The 23,231-nt window shown below is 40.0% G+C and overlaps 1 protein-coding gene across 7 annotated transcripts; it reads left to right on the top strand.

Annotated features, from left to right (window-relative positions):
* Positions 1-3,424: 3,424 nt before the first annotated feature.
* Positions 3,425-22,919, top strand: LOC121868915 (mitochondrial amidoxime-reducing component 1-like). 7 transcript variants are annotated; one of them, XM_042369983.1, is made up of 9 exons: positions 3,425-3,546; positions 7,927-7,994; positions 8,751-8,891; positions 14,745-14,894; positions 15,012-15,188; positions 16,694-16,856; positions 19,148-19,353; positions 19,685-19,759; positions 22,347-22,919. In XM_042369983.1, exons 3-9 carry the CDS (start codon positions 8,788-8,790, stop codon positions 22,471-22,473), a joined length of 1,002 nt encoding a protein of 333 aa, XP_042225917.1. In that variant the 5' UTR covers positions 3,425-3,546; positions 7,927-7,994; positions 8,751-8,787; the 3' UTR covers positions 22,474-22,919. The 7 variants fall into 7 exon arrangements, with proteins under 7 accessions (XP_042225917.1, XP_042226078.1, XP_042226168.1 ...); XM_042370144.1 differs by having other exon boundaries at positions 7,927-8,020; XM_042370061.1 differs by lacking the exon at positions 3,425-3,546 and adding an exon at positions 4,404-4,676.
* Positions 22,920-23,231: the final 312 nt, after the last annotated feature.

The following is a 23,231-nucleotide window of genomic DNA, read 5'->3' as shown; positions in this document are numbered from 1 at the left end:
CCAGGCCCACACACACCCCAGCAGGCGCATCTGACGACCCTGTACCTGTCGTGAGGGAAGCACAACATTCATCGCCTCCACACACCCTTTTTCTCCCTTCTCCCACAGATAGTGTGTATCTAGACAGTTGTATTTCAGCGATCGGCTCATCACGCCATCGCCATTGTCTCACATGAGGCATGCACCGCCCGGTCTGCCTCACATGTGCTAAGCAACTCTACAGACAACAAGTCTCCTACACCGCCTGGAGGGAAGGGGGAGTATTGTAGTGGACGTCTCCCCTACAACTGCCTACAACTGCGTAGCCACAGCCACCACCTGCTACCGCCTTCCCTAGCAACCAACCAGATGTTACCGTATCCTAGCAACGAAACTAGTGACCGGCGACTTCTCGGGTTTTCCCAACATGACTCATAGCGGCTGCTGGGTATATAAGCTCTGTCTCTCCATTGAGATTCATTCTGACCATTCTTCTTGAACAAGCAACACCTCCTCCTCCGCCGCTGCCTGGCTGCCCTCGCCTCTCCTCCGCCTGCCTGGCGGTCCTCGCTCCCGCCAGCGAGCATGGCGACCCACCAGCTGTCCTTCTCTGAGCTTCCTCACCAACCAGCTCTCATTCTGCCCATCTTCCTGAACAAGCAACACCTCCTCCAGCAAGCTCCACGCTGTCAGCATTCATTCAACCAGGAGGCCAGCAACAGGCAACATCTTCTCTAACGAAGCTCCTGCACATCTACCTCCTTCAACACGCTACTCACCGAACGTCTCTACTGAGCAGCTCCTCACCACACGGCACCTCCAGCACCAGACTGTCTATCATATAACTTATATTATACAAGAAAACCACATTAGAGTTTCCTTCCATCCTGAGTGCTAGACAACATTAATATCTCGATACCCCTACAAATGGTGACTCCCGGAGATTAGCACTCACACAGGATGGAGGAGACACTGATCACGCTCCCAGTCTTCAAGCAGACACCGGCTCCTCTTCCTGCCCCACGCACCACATTCTGACGACCCCAGCACACCCGTCCTGCCTCAGACGCTGACCCAGGCCCACACACCCCAGCAGGCGCATCTGACGACTCAGTACCTGCCGTGAGGGAAGCACACAACATCCATCGCCTCCACACCCCCTCTTTTCTCCCTCAGGTACTCCCTGCTAATGTCCTGCACCCTGCTGCTGTCGTGGACCCAGCTGCTGTCACGAGCCCTAATCCGCTTCTGCTGACGCAGCCCCTGCTCCTGACCCAGGCCCACACACACCCCAGCAGGCGCATCTGACGACCCTGTACCTGTCGTGAGGGAAGCACAACATTCATCGCCTCCACACACCCTTTTTCTCCCTTCTCCCACAGATAGTGTGTATCTAGACAGTTGTATTTCAGCGATCGGCTCATCACGCCATCGCCGTTGTCTCACATGAGGCATGCACCGCCCGGTCTGCCTCACATGTGCTAAGCAACTCTACAGACAACAAGTCTCCTACACCGCCTGGAGGGAAGGGGGAGTATTGTAGTGGACGTCTCCCCTACAACTGCCTACAACTGCGTAGCCACAGCCACCACCTGCTACTGCCTTCCCTAGCAACCAACCAGATGTTACCGTATCTTAGCAACGGAACCAGGAACCGGCGACTTTCTGGGTTTTCCCAACATGACTCATAGCGGCTGCTGGGTATATAAGCTCTGTCTCTCCATTGAGATTCATTCTGACCATTCTTCTTGAACAAGCAACACCTCCTCCTCCGCCGCTGCCTGGCTGCCCTCGCTTCTCCTCGCCTGCCTGGCGGTCCTCGCTCCCGCCAGCGAGCATGGCGACCCACCAGCTGTCCTTCTCTGAGCTTCCTCACCAACCAACTCTCATTCTGCCCATCTTCCTGAACAAGCAACACCTCCTCCAGCAAGCTCCACGCTGTCAGCATTCATTCAACCAGGAGGCCAGCAACAGGCAACATCTTCTCTAACGAAGCTCCTGCACATCTACCTCCTTCAACACGCTACTCACCGAACGTCTCTACTGAGCAGCTCCTCACCACACGGCACCTCCAGCACCAGACTGTCTATCATATAACTTATATTATATAAGAAAACCACATTAGAGTTTCCTTCCATCCTGAGTGCTAGACAACATTAATATCTCGATACCCTACAATTGGTAAACTTTCCCGCCGCATCTGGCGAGGTCACAGGTCGCGTGGGGGGGGGGAATATCACTCGAGAGGGCAATCTGTGTCATGAGAGCCACGTCACCCTTTAGACCTTACAGTCAGGAGAATCAAGAACTCTTCATCTGTGAACATCCCCCCCTCCCCCAGCCGCCACATCTCACGAGGCAACAGGCCGCGTGGGGGAAAGAGATCCAATGTTTGTTTGGGGAAGGCGATAACATACACATTGGGGGGGTGCTGGGAGATCCAATGTTTGTTTGGGGAAGGCGATAACATACACATTGACAACACAATTTATATTCGATGAATGGTGGCATTACACGTATGTTAGGTTAGGTACATGGATTAGATTGTTATAGTGAATCAGCCTTTTCTGTATTACTTATTATTGTTACTTTATATAATGTTTGGGTTCGCACACAGGATGGGATGGAGAAAGGAAACTCACAATGTGCTCACTGTATACATATTGTATTGGATGTACAATGTAGCTTGGTGCTGGGAAGTGGCAGCGTGGTTACAAGCGTGATGTAGAGAGAGCTGGTTGGTGAGGATGCTCACCGGCGGGAGCGAGGACCGCCAGGCAGGCGGAGGAGGAGGAGGTGGTGTTGGCTGCGGCTGTAGCTAGAAGAAGAGAGTTGGTTGGTGAGGATGCTCAGAGGAGGGCAACTTGTGGGTCGCCATGCTCGCCGGCGGGAGCGAGGACGGCCAGGCAGGCGGAGGAGGAGGAGGTGTTGTTGGCTGGTTGGTGTAGGTAGAAAGAGAGTGGTCACCACGAGGTCAGGTCTTAAATAGCGGAGGTAGGCGTGGCTTAATAGTTGACCTCCGTCATGTAAGGCGGCGCTGGTTGACCCAGACCACGAGGCATACACTGGGGAATTCGCGGGATCGGCTACTCAGCGACAAACAGCGTTTGTAGGGGAGAAATCCACTACGATACCTCTACAATAGTGATGTTGTAGAAAATGTGTTTAACCGTGAAAAAAATACTGGAGACAGTAATTTCAGTCATTTTGGAATGAATAACGTTTTACAAATGATAATGAGGTTAGGTTTTCTTCATCAATGAATAAATGAAGTTTAAATAAATAAATATATATAAATACGTCAAGGTTAGTATAGTTAACCCACAATACGGCATCTTTCGTTTTCTATGAATACTGTCTAAGTTATATCCGTCAGCGCCAGATGACAAGTTAAAGGGAGTTGAGCTTCCTTGCTCTATCTTCCTTGGTCGCGTGTCTCCACGTCACTCATTACAAGTGACCACCAATCTGGGCTGGGAGTCTGGGACCAGTGCAAGTCAGACACCTTCCTCCAATGACCGATCGCCCAAGCGGCTAACGAGCAGATCAGTGGTGAAGAGGATAAAAGTAAGTAAAAGTAATAATATACTACATATATATATATATATATATATATATATATATATATATATATATATATATATATATATATATATATATATATATATATATATATATGCTGATAACCACAAGGAAAGAAGAAAACACGAAGTTCCCAAGCGCTTTCGTGTAATTCACATCTTCAGGGGTGAGTACAGACTAGAGAGTAATACAAATCAAGGTGTATATATACAGAGGAGGGTGAGACCAGGTCCACAATGGTCAGGTATTAGGTAATGACCCTACTAATCTTTAAATAGCACACAACGGTTGGTGGTCAGGTCAGATGGTCAAGTGACCCGGCCTTCTCACCTGATCACAAATCTTCTTAATTACAAAATTGTCCAGCTTGTACATGCCGTTACTCAAATTCATGTTGAATGCTTCGGTATGTTTAATAAGACTAGATTCTATGATGTTCCTACTATCAATTGAATTACATGGTAATATTGAGGAGGCATTATCCCAGTCAATGCAATGCTTGTTATCCCTCAAATGAACAAACAGAGCATTGGATTCCTGGCCTGTCCTAACACTGTATTTGTGTTGTTTAATTCTAGTTGCAAGATCTTTACCTGTCTGGCCTAAGTAAAACAGGTAACAGTAAGACAGGTAAAGATATTCGTGTTTTCTTCTTTCCTTGTGGTTATCAGCATATACTGTACCTAGATCACGCGCACCTACAGTGATTTACTTGCATATATATATATATATATATATATATATATATATATATATATATATATATATATATATATATATATGCGTGTGTGTGTGTTTGATTTTAATGGTGTTCGTTTGGCAGGTGTAGTTTGCTCAGTTTGAATCTAGCGTGGTCTAGAGATCTTGGCCCCCTGGACTAGGGTATTAGGGGCTGTGCCACTGTGGCCTAGAGTTCTTGGGCACCTGGACTATGGTTTGGTCAATTTATAGTCGAGGACATAATTAGACACTGGGAATTCGCGAACCCCAGTTTGAGAATCATGTGTATCGTTTTTATTACTTACTATCACCCACCCAAAGAACATCTGTGGAAAAAAATGAACGACATCGAATACCTCCTTCTCGCGGAAGTGTTGTTCCCAGACATTACCCAAGTAAGTGTTAATTTGCCAATATTAACACAGATCCCTCCATAGTGGTAAAAATTGTGTTTAATAACAGGCTCCAGCTGGCCACTTCCTCTAATCCGATCCAGATTTATTATCACCAATAACGTAGACTTCTCCGAATTGATCTTGTTATCCCGTGAACGATGAAAAAAAGTATATAACCTTATCAACAATAACTAATAAAATGACGAGATCAGTAATAATAATAATAATAATGATAATAATAATAATAGTGAAACAATAAAAATAATAAAATAGTAATGTAATAATAATAATAATAATAGGGGTAGTCGTCTGTTACTCATCTTGATAGCCTCTTCGTCTTAATCATAAAATATGTAATTAACCAATCCCTCATATTCATTCGTAAGGATAAAACTGCAGTTTCAGACAATACCCCAAGTAGTTGAGCAATGAGTTTTTCCGATGGCTTAGACACTTATAAGACGCTTTTCATCTATGACGTTTCCGTCACAAGGGACCTAAAACCGGAAAAAAACCACATTACTCAACTCGAGATCCATATTGTTTGAAACTGCAGTTATACTTTCTTAAGACTACTCGTTATTCTTTTATCCTCTTCATCACTAATCGGTTAATATAATCAATGAATCAGTGGGTGACAGCCATCAGGGTGGTGGCTGTGGTCACATGATTATGACACCTTCACCTGGAAACATGAAAGGGAAATTAATTTTAATTAGCGAAGGTTAGGAAAAAAAGTCACAAGGAATAATTCACAAAAAAGGCACGGAAAGACCTAACCTAACCTAACCTAACCTAACATAACATAACATACGTGCAATGCCATCATATATATATATAAATATATATATAAATATATATATATATATATATATATATATATATATATATATATATATATATATATATATATATATTGTGTTGTCATTGTGTACAAGTCCTGTGACTTTTTTCTTTGACTTTATTTCCGTTTACCATTGCTAGTTAGTATAAATGATTTCAGTCACAGGGTTACATCGCTGTTATGTGCTGTTGGCAAGTCCTGGGCATGTACTGGCTCGAAATTGTATCTGAATGTATCTGTACTTTGCCAGTAGAAAATATACCTAAGGAATCCTTTACCATATAAAGGGTTAACAGTCACTCATAAACAAGTATAGGAGTCAATTATGTATAACTGGTCTTGTGTAACAATTCTTATTTGGAATGATGGAATTAAGTTAGATAAGTAAAGGTTCAGTTCAGTTTAGCTCAGAGGTGGTACAAAACCGTTATTGCCTTGTAGTTTATGGATAGTATACATATATAAAAGTAGTCATAACTGAAATCACAAATATACTGTATATTTTTTTTGCGGGTTTGTTATTGTTTACTGAATTGTTGTGAACTAGTATGACTGTTTTTGCTATACTTTATGTGTTGGAATTGTATTTTTACAAGATCTTCACTAATATATCAGAATCTCCTATTGAAAGATTCTAACCTAACCTCTGCTATCCTAACTCATCCATCCAACCCTCGTTAAGTGGCCACCACGGTGGAACAGGGAGTCAATAACTTTGATTTTGATAGAGATGCATCAAATAGGTGCCTGTGACCTTTTGGACTTAGCCATACTATGGTGACTGAAAATGGAATCATCAGTTACCCATGACTGATTTTTTTAAGAACGAACCACTGAACACTTGAGTTTTACTTTTTTCTTTTATCATCTTCGTCACTGATTGGCTCGCTATCTGCTTGGGCAGTTGGTCATGACCCTGTTATGCACTGTTGGCAAGTACTGGGCATGTACTGTCTTCTAAATGTATCTGTACCTGCACCAGTGTTGGTCAGGTCTGCTCTTAAAAGAAGTCATACTTGGTTCCACAACACACTTTGGCATTTTGTTCCAAGAATTCACAATTCTCACTCCGGTAAATATTTAGTTGTTGCCACCACCCAATATACTTTGGAAAATGGGTTTTTATATTGTAAATCATTGTGTTAAATACAGATATGACTGCCATTGCCATTGGAAATGATCAGTAGTATTGAAGAAAAAATTGAAGGTCAAATAACATAAAAACCTCAAAAAACTAACCTCACCTAACCTAACCTCTAGTGTGTAAGAAACTTACTTTAAGTAAGGGATACAGGAAGATAGAGTGATGCAACTTGAATGAGGAAGTGGTGTCTTCGTCAGTGTCCGTCTCTTACCACAGTACCATGCATGGAAATCTACACAGTACTGACACTCTGAATTACGTCTTGGACACTTTACATATGAAACAAAAACACAATTATCCCTAAAAATGTCAACGACTGCTCCATCGTTGTCCAAAACATGGTGAATAATACAACAGTCAGCCACTGTACACCCTTAACACACAGATGCCAGCTAATATTGATGATTGACTCACGGACGAGTTATTTGTTTTACTGTTTATTTTCTTACTTTATTTTCATCATTGAATTCTGATATGGTAATCATTTCTTGTGCAAATGCTTCATTTGGTAGACAATTAGGCACCTAGGCGTGCACTACTTTGTCTTCTCGGTGGTAATGCGGCGGTGAAGTCTCATCTCAGGATGTAAACAGCCAATCGTATTGACGTATTTCAAAACACTCCACCGCCTAGGCTAGATCTACGCCGATGCTTCATGTATGTTTATAAACCGTTCGTACAATTACACCATATCATAGTAAGTTCTTTCTGTTTGATATACCGTGGGATCCATGGGGCTTGGCTAGAAAGTTAGGTAGGTTTGTTTGGTTAGGTTGATGAGGTCTTCTAACAATGCTTCAGCTTCTTGTTTTTCTTATCAACTAGGGTTAGGTTAGGTTTAATTTAGAAATAACCATTTTTTAACACCTTTGCACAAACTATGACAGTCCACTATAAAAAACAGTGAAATTGCGGCATTTTTATAATCGTTTTCTATGGAAGATCAGCCACGGGTCAGTAACCAATAATTACCAAGATGCCATTTCCCAACTGCCCGCAAATCGAGACTTGTGCTGATTGGTGCTCGTGTATTATGTCACTTCGGCACTCATGCTGATTGGCGCGCACGACTATGCCATCACATCAACACTAACACTGAGTGGCCAAATATTATCAAATAAAAGTTAGAATAACTTGAAAACTATAGATTTCCGATGGAAAGATTATTGAATAAATTATTTTTAGTTTTTCTCTATCTCCCCATGACTCAATATTCAGTTTGGTTGTGGCAACTAATAATTATTAACCATTTTACCTCACAGTTTTATGGACTTAGCTTCATCAACGTTGAGCGGTGACCTCTTGTGGGGCAATCATCCACCAGCCCCAGGTATGAACACTCAACTGAGTAGTGCGGTTAGTGCCCTCCGAGATTTTTATAAACTTCAATTAGATCACCCTTTGAGTGTCTATAGTATAAGCTAGGCAGTTGCATTTGTCCTAATCCCTTAGGCTAGCTGAGGTGCCATAGAGCAGGCACCAGTTTGGTGGCCGTCCTTTGGACGTTTTCAATCAACTGACAGTCTTTAGCATATCACGGGGACCAGGCGGGAAACACCTCACTCTATTTTACATAATTTTTGCCAGTTATCAGCTCGCTTGCAGCTTGGGCGGTCTATCCAATCGTAGTTCAGCCATACCTCCACCATCCATCCAGCTTAATGGTACTACCGTCTCTAATGTTACCCACTATCAGTATCTTGGCCCCCACCTGTCCACCACTGCGGACATATATGAAGAGATTCAACATCGGATCAGATGTGCATCTCAAGCCTTTGGCAGACTTCGTACCCATGTCTTCAGCTGTAGTGCAATAGTGAGAGGTACACTTGTTATTGCTCCACAGTACTCTATTTGTAAAATTGCCATTGACCAGTAGACAATACTGTACAGTATACATACAGTACTGTACATTAATAATTTACTTTGTTACTGTCTTGTAGGAGGTAACCATGTACCTTTCTTTGTCTTGTGATTTTTACATAAACATTATATGTAACTACAGTATTACTAATATATTGTATAAGGACCAGATAAGATAACATGTGAGGAGCTTCTTCATCTAATTAACACTTTCATTTTGCAGGGGATATTTGTAAATGGTTGTGGAGTAAACAGGAAACATGATCATCATTCCACTCCTCACTCTCACTGTCATTCTGTTAACCTCAATTTACTGGGTCATCGCCAGGAGGCCTCGCGAAAAGATCATTATGGTTGCCCACAAGTAAGTCTTTTAAGCATTGATTCTTTATTAAGATATCGTTAATGTTAGAACAGTATCTCCATCTGTGATTGAAGCAAGCTCAATAAATTCCATCGTATCATTTGAAAAGTAGCCCCAGCTTATGTAAACTCAATAAATTCCATCAGATATTTTGAAGAGTAGCCCCCCCAGTTTATTTCACCTTAAGATTAACCACCCTAATGCTAACTGAACCTAAACTAATGTTAACTGACCTTAACATAGTACAATACAGTAAATGTCTAGAAATCCGGACCACCCGAGAACCCGGACTTTTCAAAAACTCAATTATTATTATTTTTTTAAATTAGCTGGCTTTTGTGTGTATGTGCGCATGCATGAGCGTCACAGCTGCACAGCTACAACAGGCGACCATGCGGTCGCCACTTTAAAATGAGCAATCAAACTGTGAAAACGTATGTAATTTTCAGTCCTACTCTTTCCATTTACAGAGTACTGTACAAGCCCATAATAATGGCTCCTAAACTAGATAAACTTTGTTGTGTGAAGAGAAAGAATAACACGTTGAAATTGAGTGACAAACATGAAATAATTAAGAAACTAGAACGTGGTGTGAGCAATACTGTTCTAATGGAAACATACGACAATGGAAAGTCTACAATTTATGATATAAAAAAGGCAAAGAATAAAATTCTAGAATTCACAGCTTTTTCTTTAAAACTGCTCATTTTGATAAATGAAGCATGCTATATTTGCTAATGAATAAACTATCAAAATGTACCTGTTCATCTCTTCTTTATTCCTCCTTAAATTTGAATTTTAAAAGTACTACCTGAGAATCCGGAAAATCCGAAAATCCGGACCGACCCAATCCCCAAGCAGTCCGGATTTTTGGACTTCTACTGTATTAGGGTGTTTAATCATCATGTGAAATAAGCTGGGGGCTAATCCTGTGGGAGTCCTTTGTGGAATGAAGTGCAGATAAGAAGTAAATTGATAAAACTGTGAAATTGATAATAATAAAAATACATACAGTATACCCAGTACAGCTCCTCCCCGACTTACGACCTACTCGACTTACGACCACCCACACTTACGACCTGCCTCGGTCGTACCAAAATTTTATCAAATTAAGTATTTTTGACTCCCAACGTCAGTACACAGACAAAATTTTCATTTGTAATTCACTTTAAAATGGCTGGCAAGCTTAAATGTGGTGCTGAGAAGTAAAAGAGATACCCATTTTAGATTTTCTACGTATTATTTAAGCATTTTTGACTTACGACAATTTTGACTTACGACCTGGTTTTGGGTCCCGAACCCTGTCGTAAGTCGGGGAGAAGCTGTACAATACAGTACTGTATATAAAATGACTTGAATGCCAACCCAGTACTCTGTAATGTGACCTAGATTGGGATTCATAGTTTGATAAAGATTAAGATGTTGTTCACATTCACATATTGTATTATATACAGTAGTACTACAGTATATGTAACAACACAGTGATGGACATGGGTGTCTGCAAGGGGGTGCACTTGCAACACCCTAGAAATTTTCTTTTTTCTGCAGTCCTTGTTCATGATATGTGTATTATATTACAAGTTTTCGAGTGAACTGTTTGTTCATTAACGTTCCCACAATGGACACTTGTGGTAAGCAGGTATTTTTTACAATTCCTCTGGTGGCTAGGCCTGGTTAGCCGATTCAGGTAAGACCGTTATGATGTCGACATCACAGTGAAACCATGTGTACCTGGTGTTAGGTCATGATGAAGCCGTGACCACTTGTCATCAAAACTGACTATGCATTAGTTTATAGTTAGTTAAATTTGCAATTTTAGTGAAATTCTGTACTTTTCATATTGTAACAACTTTTGTTTTATTTGTAATAACTAGTAATGTATGATATTTAGGTAACTGCACAATTTGTTTAGTACATTACTATACATAATTATAAACACTATAATATTCGTTAAAATTATTATTTATGAATGAAAATACGAGCAAAAGAAATACGTACTGTATAGTTGAAATCTCTGAGCTCGGTACCGTTGGGGATAATTTTTTTATATACGTACAGTATTTTTATTTATGCTTACTGCTATGGAAATTATTGAGTTATAAGCATGCTTAAAAAATCTGCTACAATGAGTTCTTGTATACCAAGCATATTACTTGTAAAACCAAGTTGTAGTGGAAATGTGAGAATAGATCCAATGGTTGATGAATATAGGAAAAAAGGCACAGTTAAATGATAAACACATAAATAATAATTTTGATTGAAGTCGCAGTCCTGGTTCGAAATGTGGGCACAGCGTCAACATTAGCAGAAAAAAACGCATATGTTTTCAGTGCAACCTACTGATATTCACACTTCCAGCCTCCACTTGTGAAATTAGTAGAGCGGTCATTTAGCACAGTGAGATGTGTCAAGACATGCCTTTGATTGTATTTATCATTGTCAATTGAACACTTAAGAGCCTTAATAGACAATGCAGCGTTGCTCAACCCTAGCCACTTCCTTATCATGGGGGACACTAACTTTGGCGACATCGACTGGAGAAATGAGTTCACCCCAAATGACTTGAATAACCCTGCTACTCTTTTTGTAGAAATTCTGAGAGATAATTTTCTGTTCCAACATGTTAGAGACCACCGACACATTACAGTGGGGAGCAAACACCCAAGCCACTAGACCTCATCATAACAAACGAGGAGGGTATGGTGGCCAAACTGGAACACCTTGCCCCAGTTGGCACCAGTCACCATATAGTGTTGTCATTCAGATTTAACTGTTACCTGGTTCAAGATAAGGCCAGGCAAAGGTGCAAATATTACAAGGGAAACTATAGCGGGATGAGGGAAGAGATGAGGGGTATCCACTGGCCTGACTCATTAAGGCACAAGAGCGCAGACACTACGCTGAATATCATAACTCGTAAAGTGACCCATTTGATCGATAAATACTGTATATACCCAAGACCAAACCCAGTGCCTCTAGGAATACGAGGGGATCTCTACACATGAATCATGCGGTGGTCGACAAAGTTAAGAAGAAAACCCAGAAATTCAAGACGTGGGTTGGGTCAAACGATGAGCAGAACAGGAGGTTGTATGCAAGAGCCAGAAATCAAGCAAGGGGAGAGTGTAGAAGGGCTAAAAAGGAGTTCCAGAGGCTGGTTGCAAGCGAGGTCAAGTCAAACCCAAAGGCGTTTTACTGCAATGCAAAGTCAAAATTAAAAATGCGGGTAGGAGTATCAGACCTGAGGCTTGAAGATGGTAGTTATGCAGATTCTGACAAGGATAAAGCTGAGGCATTGAACAGCTTCTTTTCCTCGGTGTTCACAAGAGAGGATACGATTAACCTTCCTGTGATTGAGGACAGACTGTTCGACACAGCACTGGCCCACATTGTGTTCACACTAGAGGGCATTAGAAATAAACTGTCAAAGCTAAAGGTCCATGAGATTCCTGGCCCTGACATGGTGCATCCCAGAGTGCTAAGAGAGTTGTGCAACGAGCTTGCCGAGCCCCTGAAGATCCTGTTTTGTAAATGCCTGGTTGAACAAAAGGTCCCCAGTGATTGGAAAGTGGCTTATGTGAGTCCTATCTTCTAGAAGGGTGATCGTCACTCCACGAACAACTATAGACCGGCGAGCCTGACCAGCATAATATGTAAAGTACTTGAGAGTATTATCAGAGATGCCGCGGTGGAACATCTACGAGGAAACCTACTTTGTAAAGGATTGCCAACACGGTTTTATGCCGGGGCGCTCCTGCTTAACACAATTGCTCAAGGTATTGAATATTTTGACCCATATTCTGGAACGGGGTAGTAATATCGACAACATATGCCTAGATTTTGCCAAGGCATTCGACAGTGTACCCCACGAAAGGTTGAAAATCAAACTGGAAGGGTATGGAATTCGGGGGAGGGTTCTAGCGTGGATAGAAGACTTTCTATATGACCGCAAGCAGTGTGTGGTGATGAATGGCATGAAATCATTATTTGTACCTGTCACAAGCGGGGTACCACAGAGCAGTGTATTGGGCCCGCTTTTGTTTGTTTTGTTTCATAAATGACATGCCTGATGTTGTACACTCTTCCATACAAATGTTTGCCGATGACGCCAAGTTATTTCGGGAAATAAAGAAACAAGTGGACTGTGAAGAGCTGCAGAAGGATCACTGTGAGCTCCAAAATGGTCAAAGAAATGGCTGCTGAGATTCAATGTCACGTAGTATAAGAGGATGCACCTGGGGCGTACCAACGGTAAGGAGGTGTATCATATGTCCCAACAGGATGAAGAAACTGCACTATTTGAGACTGAATGTGAGAAGGACCTAGGTGTGTATGTTGACAATGAGCTAAAGTTCTCGGGCCATTGCGAGAAGAAGGTAAATCAGGCAAATATATTATTGGGTCTTATAAGAAGGTTGTTCAGATATCTAGACGGTCCGTCCCTCGTAACGATCTTCATGAGTGAAGGGCTTCCCCATGTGGAGTACTGTCACCCCGTCTGGTCCCCGAGATATGCTAGGGACTGTCAGTTGGTTGAAAATGTTCAAAGGAGGGCCACCAGACTGGTGCCTGCACTTCGGCACCTCAACTACCCTGAGAGATTGGAGCGCCTGAACTTGCCTAGGTTATACTACAGACGGGTAAGGGGCAACCTAATTGAAGTGTATAAGCATCTCGTGGGGCACTACTCAACCGAGTGTCCTTAACTGGAGTTGGCAGACGCTCACCCCACAAGGGGTCACAGCTCAAGACTGAAGAAGCCACAGGTCCAGAAAACTGTGAGGGCAAACTTTTTCGGAGTGAGAGTTGTGAACTCTTGGAAGAATCTACCAGAAAGTGTTGTGACGGCACCGAGTGTGAGCTCTTTCAAGACTAGATTTGACCAACACTGGAGCAGGTTCAGGTACATTCAGGAGCCGGTGCATGCCCAGTACTTGCCAACAGTGCGTGACAGAGATGTGACCGATCGCCCAAGTGGCTAACGAGCCCTATGAGTGGTGAAGAGGATAAAAGTAAAGTAAGTAAAAAAATGTTTGATAGAAAGAAACCTTTCCTGAATTCGTGATTGATCGTTTTGGAGCTGATAAGCACCGCCTGCATTATTTATTTAACCATTGAAAGTATGCTGCTGATATTCTTACCAAGTTACCATCATGACAGACAACTAACATTGGCCATCCCTAGATTTTAGGGATTAATGATTTCAAATTAATTATTTTCCTTACTTTTTGATACTTAATTTCAACCCAATGATAATTTTAGTGATTAATAATTCGATCATAACGCTGATAAGCGATATTGCTGATCATACACTACTCAAAAGTAACTCAATTATAGTTGATCATACTTTTATGTGGATGTATATACGTCCAGTATAGTACCTGTTTTGAGTAAACCTGTATGTCAGATCTTGTCTTGCTTTCTTGCACTCCCTGATGGAATGTGGTGGTTGAGTGGATACAGTGCTCGCATCCTATTCCAGGGGTCAGTGGTTCGTTCCCTGGGCACTCCCAGTTCACTCAGATGTAAATGTGTACCCAAGTTTACAACTTGGGGAAGGGGATGAAGTCAAGTGCTGTACCAACCATGTTGCTTCCTTGTGTGTTGAAGACTTGGTATACAGCGTGCTGTATCCATGCTTTCCCTTTCAACAAAAATATATCATGCATATGAAAATTTGCATTTGGGATCACATGAAAATTAATCCCCAGTTTAATTCACCTTACGATGAACCACCCAAACTCCAGCCTAACCTAACCCCCCCAGGTAGCATTAGGGGTGTTTTAATCATCAGGTGAAATAAGCTGAAGGGCTGATCTTCATGCAATTCCTAATTTTTAATCATGCCTTCAGGACCCGGGATGAAGTGAAGAACATGAAGTGGGAGTCTGCTGGCAAAGTGACCAAGATAATAATATATCCAGTCAAATCCTGTAGTGGAACTGTCGTCAAGTCAGTCAAGGCTGAGCCACTGGGTATAGTGGATGGGACAGTTAGAGACAGGTTAGTTAACAAACATTATAGTTCTTGTTTCATAGGAAGAAATGTACCTTTTGACTAATTAAATATGGTGATTAGAATTTTATATGAACAGGAAATGAAAGACTTTGTTCTTTTCAGGTCTTTTGTAGTTAGAACTGAGAAGGGAAGTATGGTCACAGCTAACATGATACCATCCTTGGTGCTGATACAATCCAGTATTGAAGACAACATTTTAACACTAAAGTTCCCTGGCGCAAAAGACCTGACAGTTGATGTCACTCAGGTGAAGGAAAACAATAAGGAAATGACTTTAGAGTGAGTTTTGTGATTTGTTTTTATATTGGTGACATTAGAGGAATACAGATACTGTAGTTATTAAGTGGCTTTTTGTCGTCATGATTACCATTGTCTCTTTAGCACACAGAGAAAGTCCAGTTAGGCAGTTTTGTAAACAGTACTTGGGTTAAAGTCAAAGAGGAGTATTAGTCGATCTTGTATGTGTCAAAGTTAAACATCATGCTTTTCTGCTGGCATGATCAGCATCCGTTCATTACTTAAAGAGACAGCATTGTAGAACATCTTGCCACCAATATTCATGATGCCTCTTTAGGTTTATCTACTAGCTAATTCACTAATTTCCAATTGTGAAGTACTGTGTTTCCATGAAAACAAGGAAATTGTGAGCACTGACTTATCAAGTACTGTATAGTATTTGGTTAAAAATTCTGTCTTTCAAGCAATGCAATGGGTGTTATCTGGTACCTTAGAAGGGGAAGATTCGACCAAGGATTTGGCCAAAGACTTGAGGGCCTGGAAAAGTACAAATTAAATCACCAAAATCGTATAATAGTTATACAGGGGATATATTATAAAGCTCATTAGACATTTGCTGACTTGACAGATATATGCATAATGCAGAGTTCTTACAGGATTAAGACTGGTGCATTTGGTTCAAATTAACCACTCTCCATAAAGGGACATCTGAGAATACACCAAGTTCTCTAGTTTTGTCCAGCATCAGTGTAGCTGTTTAAAATGACTACCAGTTGATTCAGATTGATTGTATATTGTGAGTATGTCCCCTGGTGTGTGTTGGGTTTGGTTGATTTTTTTCTCTCTCTTTTCAAGTCTTCTAGGTTGTTTAAAATCTTGAGTGTCTCAGTCATGTCAAAACGAATTGTCCATATTTCACTCTTGATCTGTCTTGAACTTTGATGAAATATTGTGCCTGTGTCATCTTTTGGTTACACTTGACATTTTTTATTTGCATTAAAGATATACACGAAAGGTCACATGTTAAAGTATTTCTGTATTTTAGTTTTAACTTTGCATGACTTAATGGCATTTTATGAAACTTTTGCACTCTTGCTTGTCATCAAATTTATAACATGAATTTGTTTTGTGGAGATAATTAAGATCTTGGATAACAGCTTTCCCTCAGCCTTTTGTTGTTATGAAACTTAACTTTTAATCTTGCACTAAATGTTTTATACAGTACCTTGCATAATCTTCCATGGATAATTTTTCTATGTATTATGGCCTAATGTAACAACTTACAAACAGCTCTTCTTGCCTATCATTATTTTGATATTTAATGTTTCATTCAGTTATATGTATCAGATAGTCTTTATCTCTTGGTGTATTAAAGGGGACAGAAACTGCTTAAAATACAATTAGGGATTATATAAAGCTAGTTTTCATGTCTCTCCTTCATGACTTCTTATCATCTACTCTTTCTCTGCTAAACAAGTAGTACTTGTGTATGTAGGGATATTTTTGGTTTTCTTCTACAAATCTTAATTAAAATTTTTACCTTCTAGTATTTGGGGTCATCCAGGCTCAGGCTTAGACTGTGGTGAAGACTCATCCCGATGGCTTGAAACAATTTTAGGATGTAAATGCTATTTGCTCTATCATGGAGATCTTCCATCAAGCAGGATGACAGAGGAGGAAGATTGTCCTTTAATGAGGAATGATGATAATGTAAGTCTGTCTACTTCTTCTTTTTTGGGGGGCAGCTGCCCAGTGCCTCACATAATGCTGGTCCCAAATTTTATACATAAAGATGGTTATGTGTAGGACTAACCATATATAATTTTCATATATAATAGGGATTCAAGACATATATTTTAATAGACTTATTATTTTATTATTAACTTTAAAATGATGGCTATCATCAGTGAATGTTAACTGTAGTGACAGTGGTCATCATCAGTGGATGTATCATGTTCCTTGCATTCCATTTTTGCACAGATGAAGGTTAAGTTAGGAATGCTCAGCCAAGACAGCAATACCCTGTCTCCATGTTATGGGTTGTAAGGGTCCTGTACTGTACTCAGTCTCAGATGCTGGGTTAACGTGTGAATCAGAAGGCCTTGGTATTGATTTGTTTCATGAGTGAAGAACCAAAAGACAATGTATGTGTCACTGTACAACCAATTCACTGAGAACAGACCTCATCTTGACATCATCTCGCCACTTATACACCGGCTCTGGGAATGTCAGGCCTTGGTGTAGTAAAACTTTCTTAATATTTGGTGCAGATGATTACTTAATAATACCTTTGGTTTGGTTCAGGTTTTAAGTTTTTCACTTTGTCATCATACCTAAGCTTAATGTTTTATGTATTGCTGTTCTTAAACCTACAAGTATTGTTGTTATGTAAATACTAAAGAAAATTAATGAATAGAGGAAGCATAGGAAGCTAGTACTGTACAGTACAGCATTTGTGATTAAGTGCAGATCTAGTTACTGTACAGGTATAACAAAATGGGTCCTTGCTCGCTTCCCTCTCGAACAGTAACTTGGGAATCATGTCAACATCACAGACCAAATAACATCCTGCTTAAAGTCATGTCATAGACCCAGTGTAGGCAATAACACCTGGCCATGCAAATTACTGCTCTTAATTATTATCTTATGGATATACTGCTTATATACAGTGGAGTCTGCATTTGCGCTGTCAATTGAACCTGTGGAGGCCCGCGTAAAACGAGAAACGCGTAAATGAAATAACAGAACATATGGGATTAATTGAAATAGAGACTGGGCCGACCCCCAAACTCCACTTTTTCCGATACAATACCTACGTTGTAGTAAAAATAACATCTTAATTTTATGGTGGTATGCGCACACAATTAATATTTTAGAGAAATACAGTCGCCAGTTAATGTCCATTCAAATAATGGACTCAACTCCCTCCCCCCTCTTCCCACGCTCACTGGCTCCTCCCTCTCTGAGAAATGTTTGGGTGAAAACAGTAGGCTTACATTTTTCGTAATAAATAATACCTCAGACTAAAGTTAGGATAATATAATTGATATAGCTAGATTCCTTGCAAGGCAAGGAATATTTTGAATTTAAACGTCATATATTTTGCACAAAAGATAAAATTTTTGCTCTTTCTAATCAAAATTCTTAAATTAGATCTAAAATTTGTATGTCTAATGCAAATTTTATGATGTTTATATTTAAAATAATCACAATCTTATAAGAATTCCAGCAATGTATATTATATTCTGTCTGGGTAATTTGTATGAATTTTATGAACTAAAACAAATATCTTCAGTAATAAACAAATTTTACTTCACCCGGACACTATCTGTCAATCAAAATACCCCACCTCCCGCTCCCCCCCCTCTTCCCACGCTCGCTGGGTCCCTCCCTCCCTCCCTTCCTTCCCCCACCTTCCCTCCCTATCAAAGAAACGTTTGGGTGAAAACAGTAGGCTTACATTTTAGTAATAAATAATACCTCAGACTAAAGTTAGGATAATATAATTGACATTGCTGGATTCCTTGCAAGACAAGGAATATTTTGAATATAAATGTCATATATTTTGCACAAAAGATAAAATTTTTGCTCTTTCTAATCAAAATTCTTAAATTAGATCTAAAGTTTGTATGACTAATGCAAATTTTATGATGTTTATACCTATTTAAAATAATCACAATCTTATCAGAATTCCAGCAATGTAAATTATATTCTGGCTGGGTAATTTGTATGAATTTTATGAACTAAAACAAATATCTTCAGTAAATACAGTAAACAAATTATACTTCACCCGCGTAAGTGACCAAATTTACCGCGTAATTAAAGCATTTCGATTCTGGCAAGGCACTGCGTAAATGACCAAACGCGTTAACCAAAACCGCGTAAATCCAGACTCCACTGTAATGGTATGTTAGTTTCAACAGTTCTCTTGAGTAAAGCATTCCTCTAAACATATGTACTCTCATTCTGCTAGTTAAGAATGAATGTGTTTATTTTTCCAGCCCCTCTATGCCAATCTCACGAGCTACATGCTGATGACAACAGAAAGTATTGCAGATCTTCAGAGCAGACTGGAATGCAAGGTAGACGAAGATAACTTTCGACCAAACATATTAATTGACGGAACTAAGGAACCTTACGATGAAGATGATTGGGAGTACGTTATGATAGGTGATGCTGTTTACCGAAATGTCAAGCCGTGTGAGAGGTTTGTGTCTTCATGTAACTACCAGTATGTCTTGTATGTTAATATTTTTTTTATCTATTGTTCTTTCTTCAACCTATAACTTTTGCCAATGCTAATAGATTTTTCTCACTAACTGTGTTTTTCCATTTATTCTTTGCTCTCCTACAATGCCTGACAATAACACTCGCTTACTCAAACTAAAGCGTTCTGTATGGTTATTTAGGTCATCCCAATATCTCTCTTTCCTTCTCATTCCCTTTGCTTTGACCTATCCATTTGTTATTATTGAGCTTTTAGTGTGTTTAGAGTGTCTTATTTATGATGATTATGACTGTCCAGTATATTTTTGCAGGTGCATATTGACTACCGTCGACCCCAAGACAGGCAAGAAAGATCGCAACCAGGAACCTCTGCGCACTCTGAAGACGTTAGTGTCGAGATATTTTGTTATTGCTCATAATTTTGGACTTTATTATGCTGGCAAGTTCAGTGCTTGAAGACCTTTATTTTTGAAGCTCAGCAATACATTATAACATTAACATATGTCCAGGGGTTGTCAGCTAACTTTTGGATGACAATGAGTGCAGAAGCTATAAACAGCTAGCAGAAGCTAGTACAGGTCTACCACCGATTTTCCGGCACCCTTGGTTCCAAAGCCTTGCCGGATTATCCATTTTGCCTGACCAACCGAGGTCAGGTAAAAATGATTCAACAATACGCCTCTGACCCACTAATTATAAACCTCCTATGTCTCTAAAGCACCATGGACTGCTAGAAACTTAAATTAAACAAATATTAAATATAAATTAAATGTGAAAAAACATAATTTTGAGCAACATTACTGTATACACTTTGTACTCAAATGTACTACACTAGACTAAAAATTTTAACTTGTGCAAATTGTCATTAGCTGTTACAAAAACAAAACCATCTCTTAAAATGACTGGAGTGGTAATAAGCATATCTGTATGTATATTTGATGTTGCTACTACAGTTGGCATTGCAAAAAAAAAAAAGGGTACTGTATCTTATGAGTGTTATATGGAAGATTTATAATTTAGCTTCAAGGAGGAGAAAGTGCTTCAATAGAATGTGTATGAATTGAGTATCACATATACTGACAGTGTAATGATACAGACACACACACAGTATATTAGAAGCATCAAACAGGCAGAAAGTTTATAATTTCCAGAAAATAAGTCAACTTGAAAACAACCCAATATGTCTTTGACCTTATATGTAACAACAGACACACATGGTGACTTTTCTGGAGTCTATTGCATGGTATATAGTTAGTCAATAATATACATAGATGAGATATTTAGTATAGGTTGAAGTAACTTGTACAGTACGCCCGGATAATTCAGAGATTTTTATTTCGCCATCCTATTTTATTCGCGGATGACACCCTGGATGTGCCCAAGAATGTCTGCAGGTAGTTTTAAAGTTGCCGGTATTTTTGCGGCTGGGACTGGGAGCCATTCATTTCAGAGACCGTAATTTCCTTTACCTATATTATATATACTGTACATGTATGTGTGTGTACGTGTGTAGACACACACACACACACACACACACACACAAAACACGTACTGTACACATAAATAATAATGGGAAAATCCTCTCACCAATAATCAGAAACAAATTTATTAAAAATGTGAGTCTAACCTTAAGTCTACTCCGTGCTTTGTTATTAATAAAGCACAGAGTAGACTTGGGGGTAGACTGTCACATTTTTAATAAATTTGTTTCTGAGGATTTTCCCATTATTATTTATTTGTACAGTAAATCCTCCAGTTTGGTGACTTTCTGTTTGGCGAATTCGAAGTTGGCGGTCAAAATTCAAAGTACTCTGCCCTCCGTTATGGAGACCAAACCCTCACATTTGGCGAGAGTTTAAATTTAAATGCAATCGCAACTAATAATTGTAGAATAATAAGTGCAAGATAAATCTCGCTTAATACTACTGATGAGTATTATTGGTGAATATTTACCGAGCGCAAAGCGCCAGTCAGCTGTTCAGGCAGCCATTTTGACCTCGTCAATCCACATTCCTGCTGCTTGTTTGAGTGACCTTGGCCTTTGTATCCTTATTTTTTACTCCCTCTCGCTTGGCACGGTGTTCTTGCGCCGAATAATGGCCTCAAAAGCACCTGGGGGTATTGGAGGGGATGATAGTGGTGGTGAAAGACAGTCTTAGCACCCAGGCGGTTCAAATGATGGGTAAAAACAAAGACGAAAAATTCTCATGAGTATCGAGTTGGGAAGAAAATGAAAAAGTACTCGTATACCAGCTTAGTGTACATTAAGCACCTCAAATTGAATTTTAAGGTTGGTTTTCTATGTTTATGTTGATTAACTAATTATTCATTCTCTTTCAGCAATGAAATATAGGTTATATGTGGGTAAAATAAGAAAAAATTGAGACTTTGGGTGATCCCTCGGTCCCAATTCGGCTTTTTCCCATTGGATTAAGCCCTCTGGTTTGGTGATTCTGGGTTTGGTGAGGATTTTTGGCACTAATTACTGTAGTTGCCAAACGGGAGGGTTTACTGTGTGTTTTGTGTGTGTGTGTGTGTCTACACACACATATATACAATACAGGTAAAAGAAATAATTGTCCTAAGGGCAAACACATAAAGGGAATATACATTTCTTTGCACACAAGTGAAAAAGTACAACCCCCCCCTTCCCAGGTTAGCAAATGTTATTCGCGGATTTGGCGATTCGCGGCCATTTTGAGAACCTCACCCCCGCGAATTTGAAGGGCATGCTGTATTTTAAAATTGCTTTATAATAAAGGTACTAACAGAGTATTCTTTTTCAATCAGTAAATTTCATATGAGGTGCCACAATATGCAGTTAAATTTTAGGGGGAAGTTTGAAGTTTACTGTATAATGGCATAAGAAACACATCTTTCTTGCTTGTTTTGTTCCCACCTGGAGTGCCTCAGGTAGCCAATACTGTACAGGATTCTTTAACGAGTCCGAGTTTTCTTTCTCACGGTCAACAGGTATCGCTGTCTAGGGAAGCCCAACGAGCCACACCTGGGCATTCATCTTGGGCTGGACCTGGCTGGAGTTATGAGGGAAGGTGATGAAGTTTTTGTTACAAGATCAGCAAAGACCAAGAAACGTTAAACAGACGATCACTGACTCACTCAATATAGTTTTGAAGGGCATTATTCTTAACCTAACCTAACCTAAAAATACAGGATCTGGGTCACTTACTGAATACAGTGGATGAACATTGAAATTCACTCATCAGTATAATTTTGAAGGGCATCATTCCTAATTGAGGTTCCACATTGAAGAACAAGGCACAGTACCGTACTCCAGAGGTCGTCCAAGATACAAACTCAGAAAAAAATACGGTATTTCTGATAGCCTTCTCCACTTAATAAGCACTGATAACTTCTCATCCTAATACAGAGTTCCCTCCTCTTGGTTTTTCTAACCATTTTCTTGTTTCCACACACCTTGTCTGACACTTTTTAGCATTGTACCATGGAACTGTTCCTGTTCTATTTAACTACTCTCCCTTCTGACTCCTTTATTTGTACCGAACCCACCTTGTTTTTTTTTTTCGTTTTTAAGTTACTGTACATTCTTTTCCCTCAGCTTTTCAACTTTTCTTATTTTTGTCTTACTTGTGTAGATTCTCTCACCCTGAACCTTATCATATTCTCTGTTAATGGAACATCTGCCAAGTATATACTGTATAATGGTCAGGTGCTCTATAAACTTATTATGTGTAATGGCTCAAAGAAGTGATTGTGGCTGCGCAGGACAATAAGACCTTCTACGTTGATGCGACGCGATGAGTATAATTCGGTCAAAACCTGTTGAATACTACATCTCACATGTAACAACTGCTGGTACATCAGGACACACAGTTT

The sequence above is a fragment of the Homarus americanus genome, unplaced genomic scaffold (assembly GCF_018991925.1).
Source record: "Homarus americanus isolate GMGI-L3 unplaced genomic scaffold, GMGI_Hamer_2.0 scaffold51859, whole genome shotgun sequence".
NCBI lineage: Eukaryota > Metazoa > Arthropoda > Malacostraca > Decapoda > Nephropidae > Homarus > Homarus americanus.
This window is presented reverse-complemented; position numbering and strand designations above follow the sequence as displayed.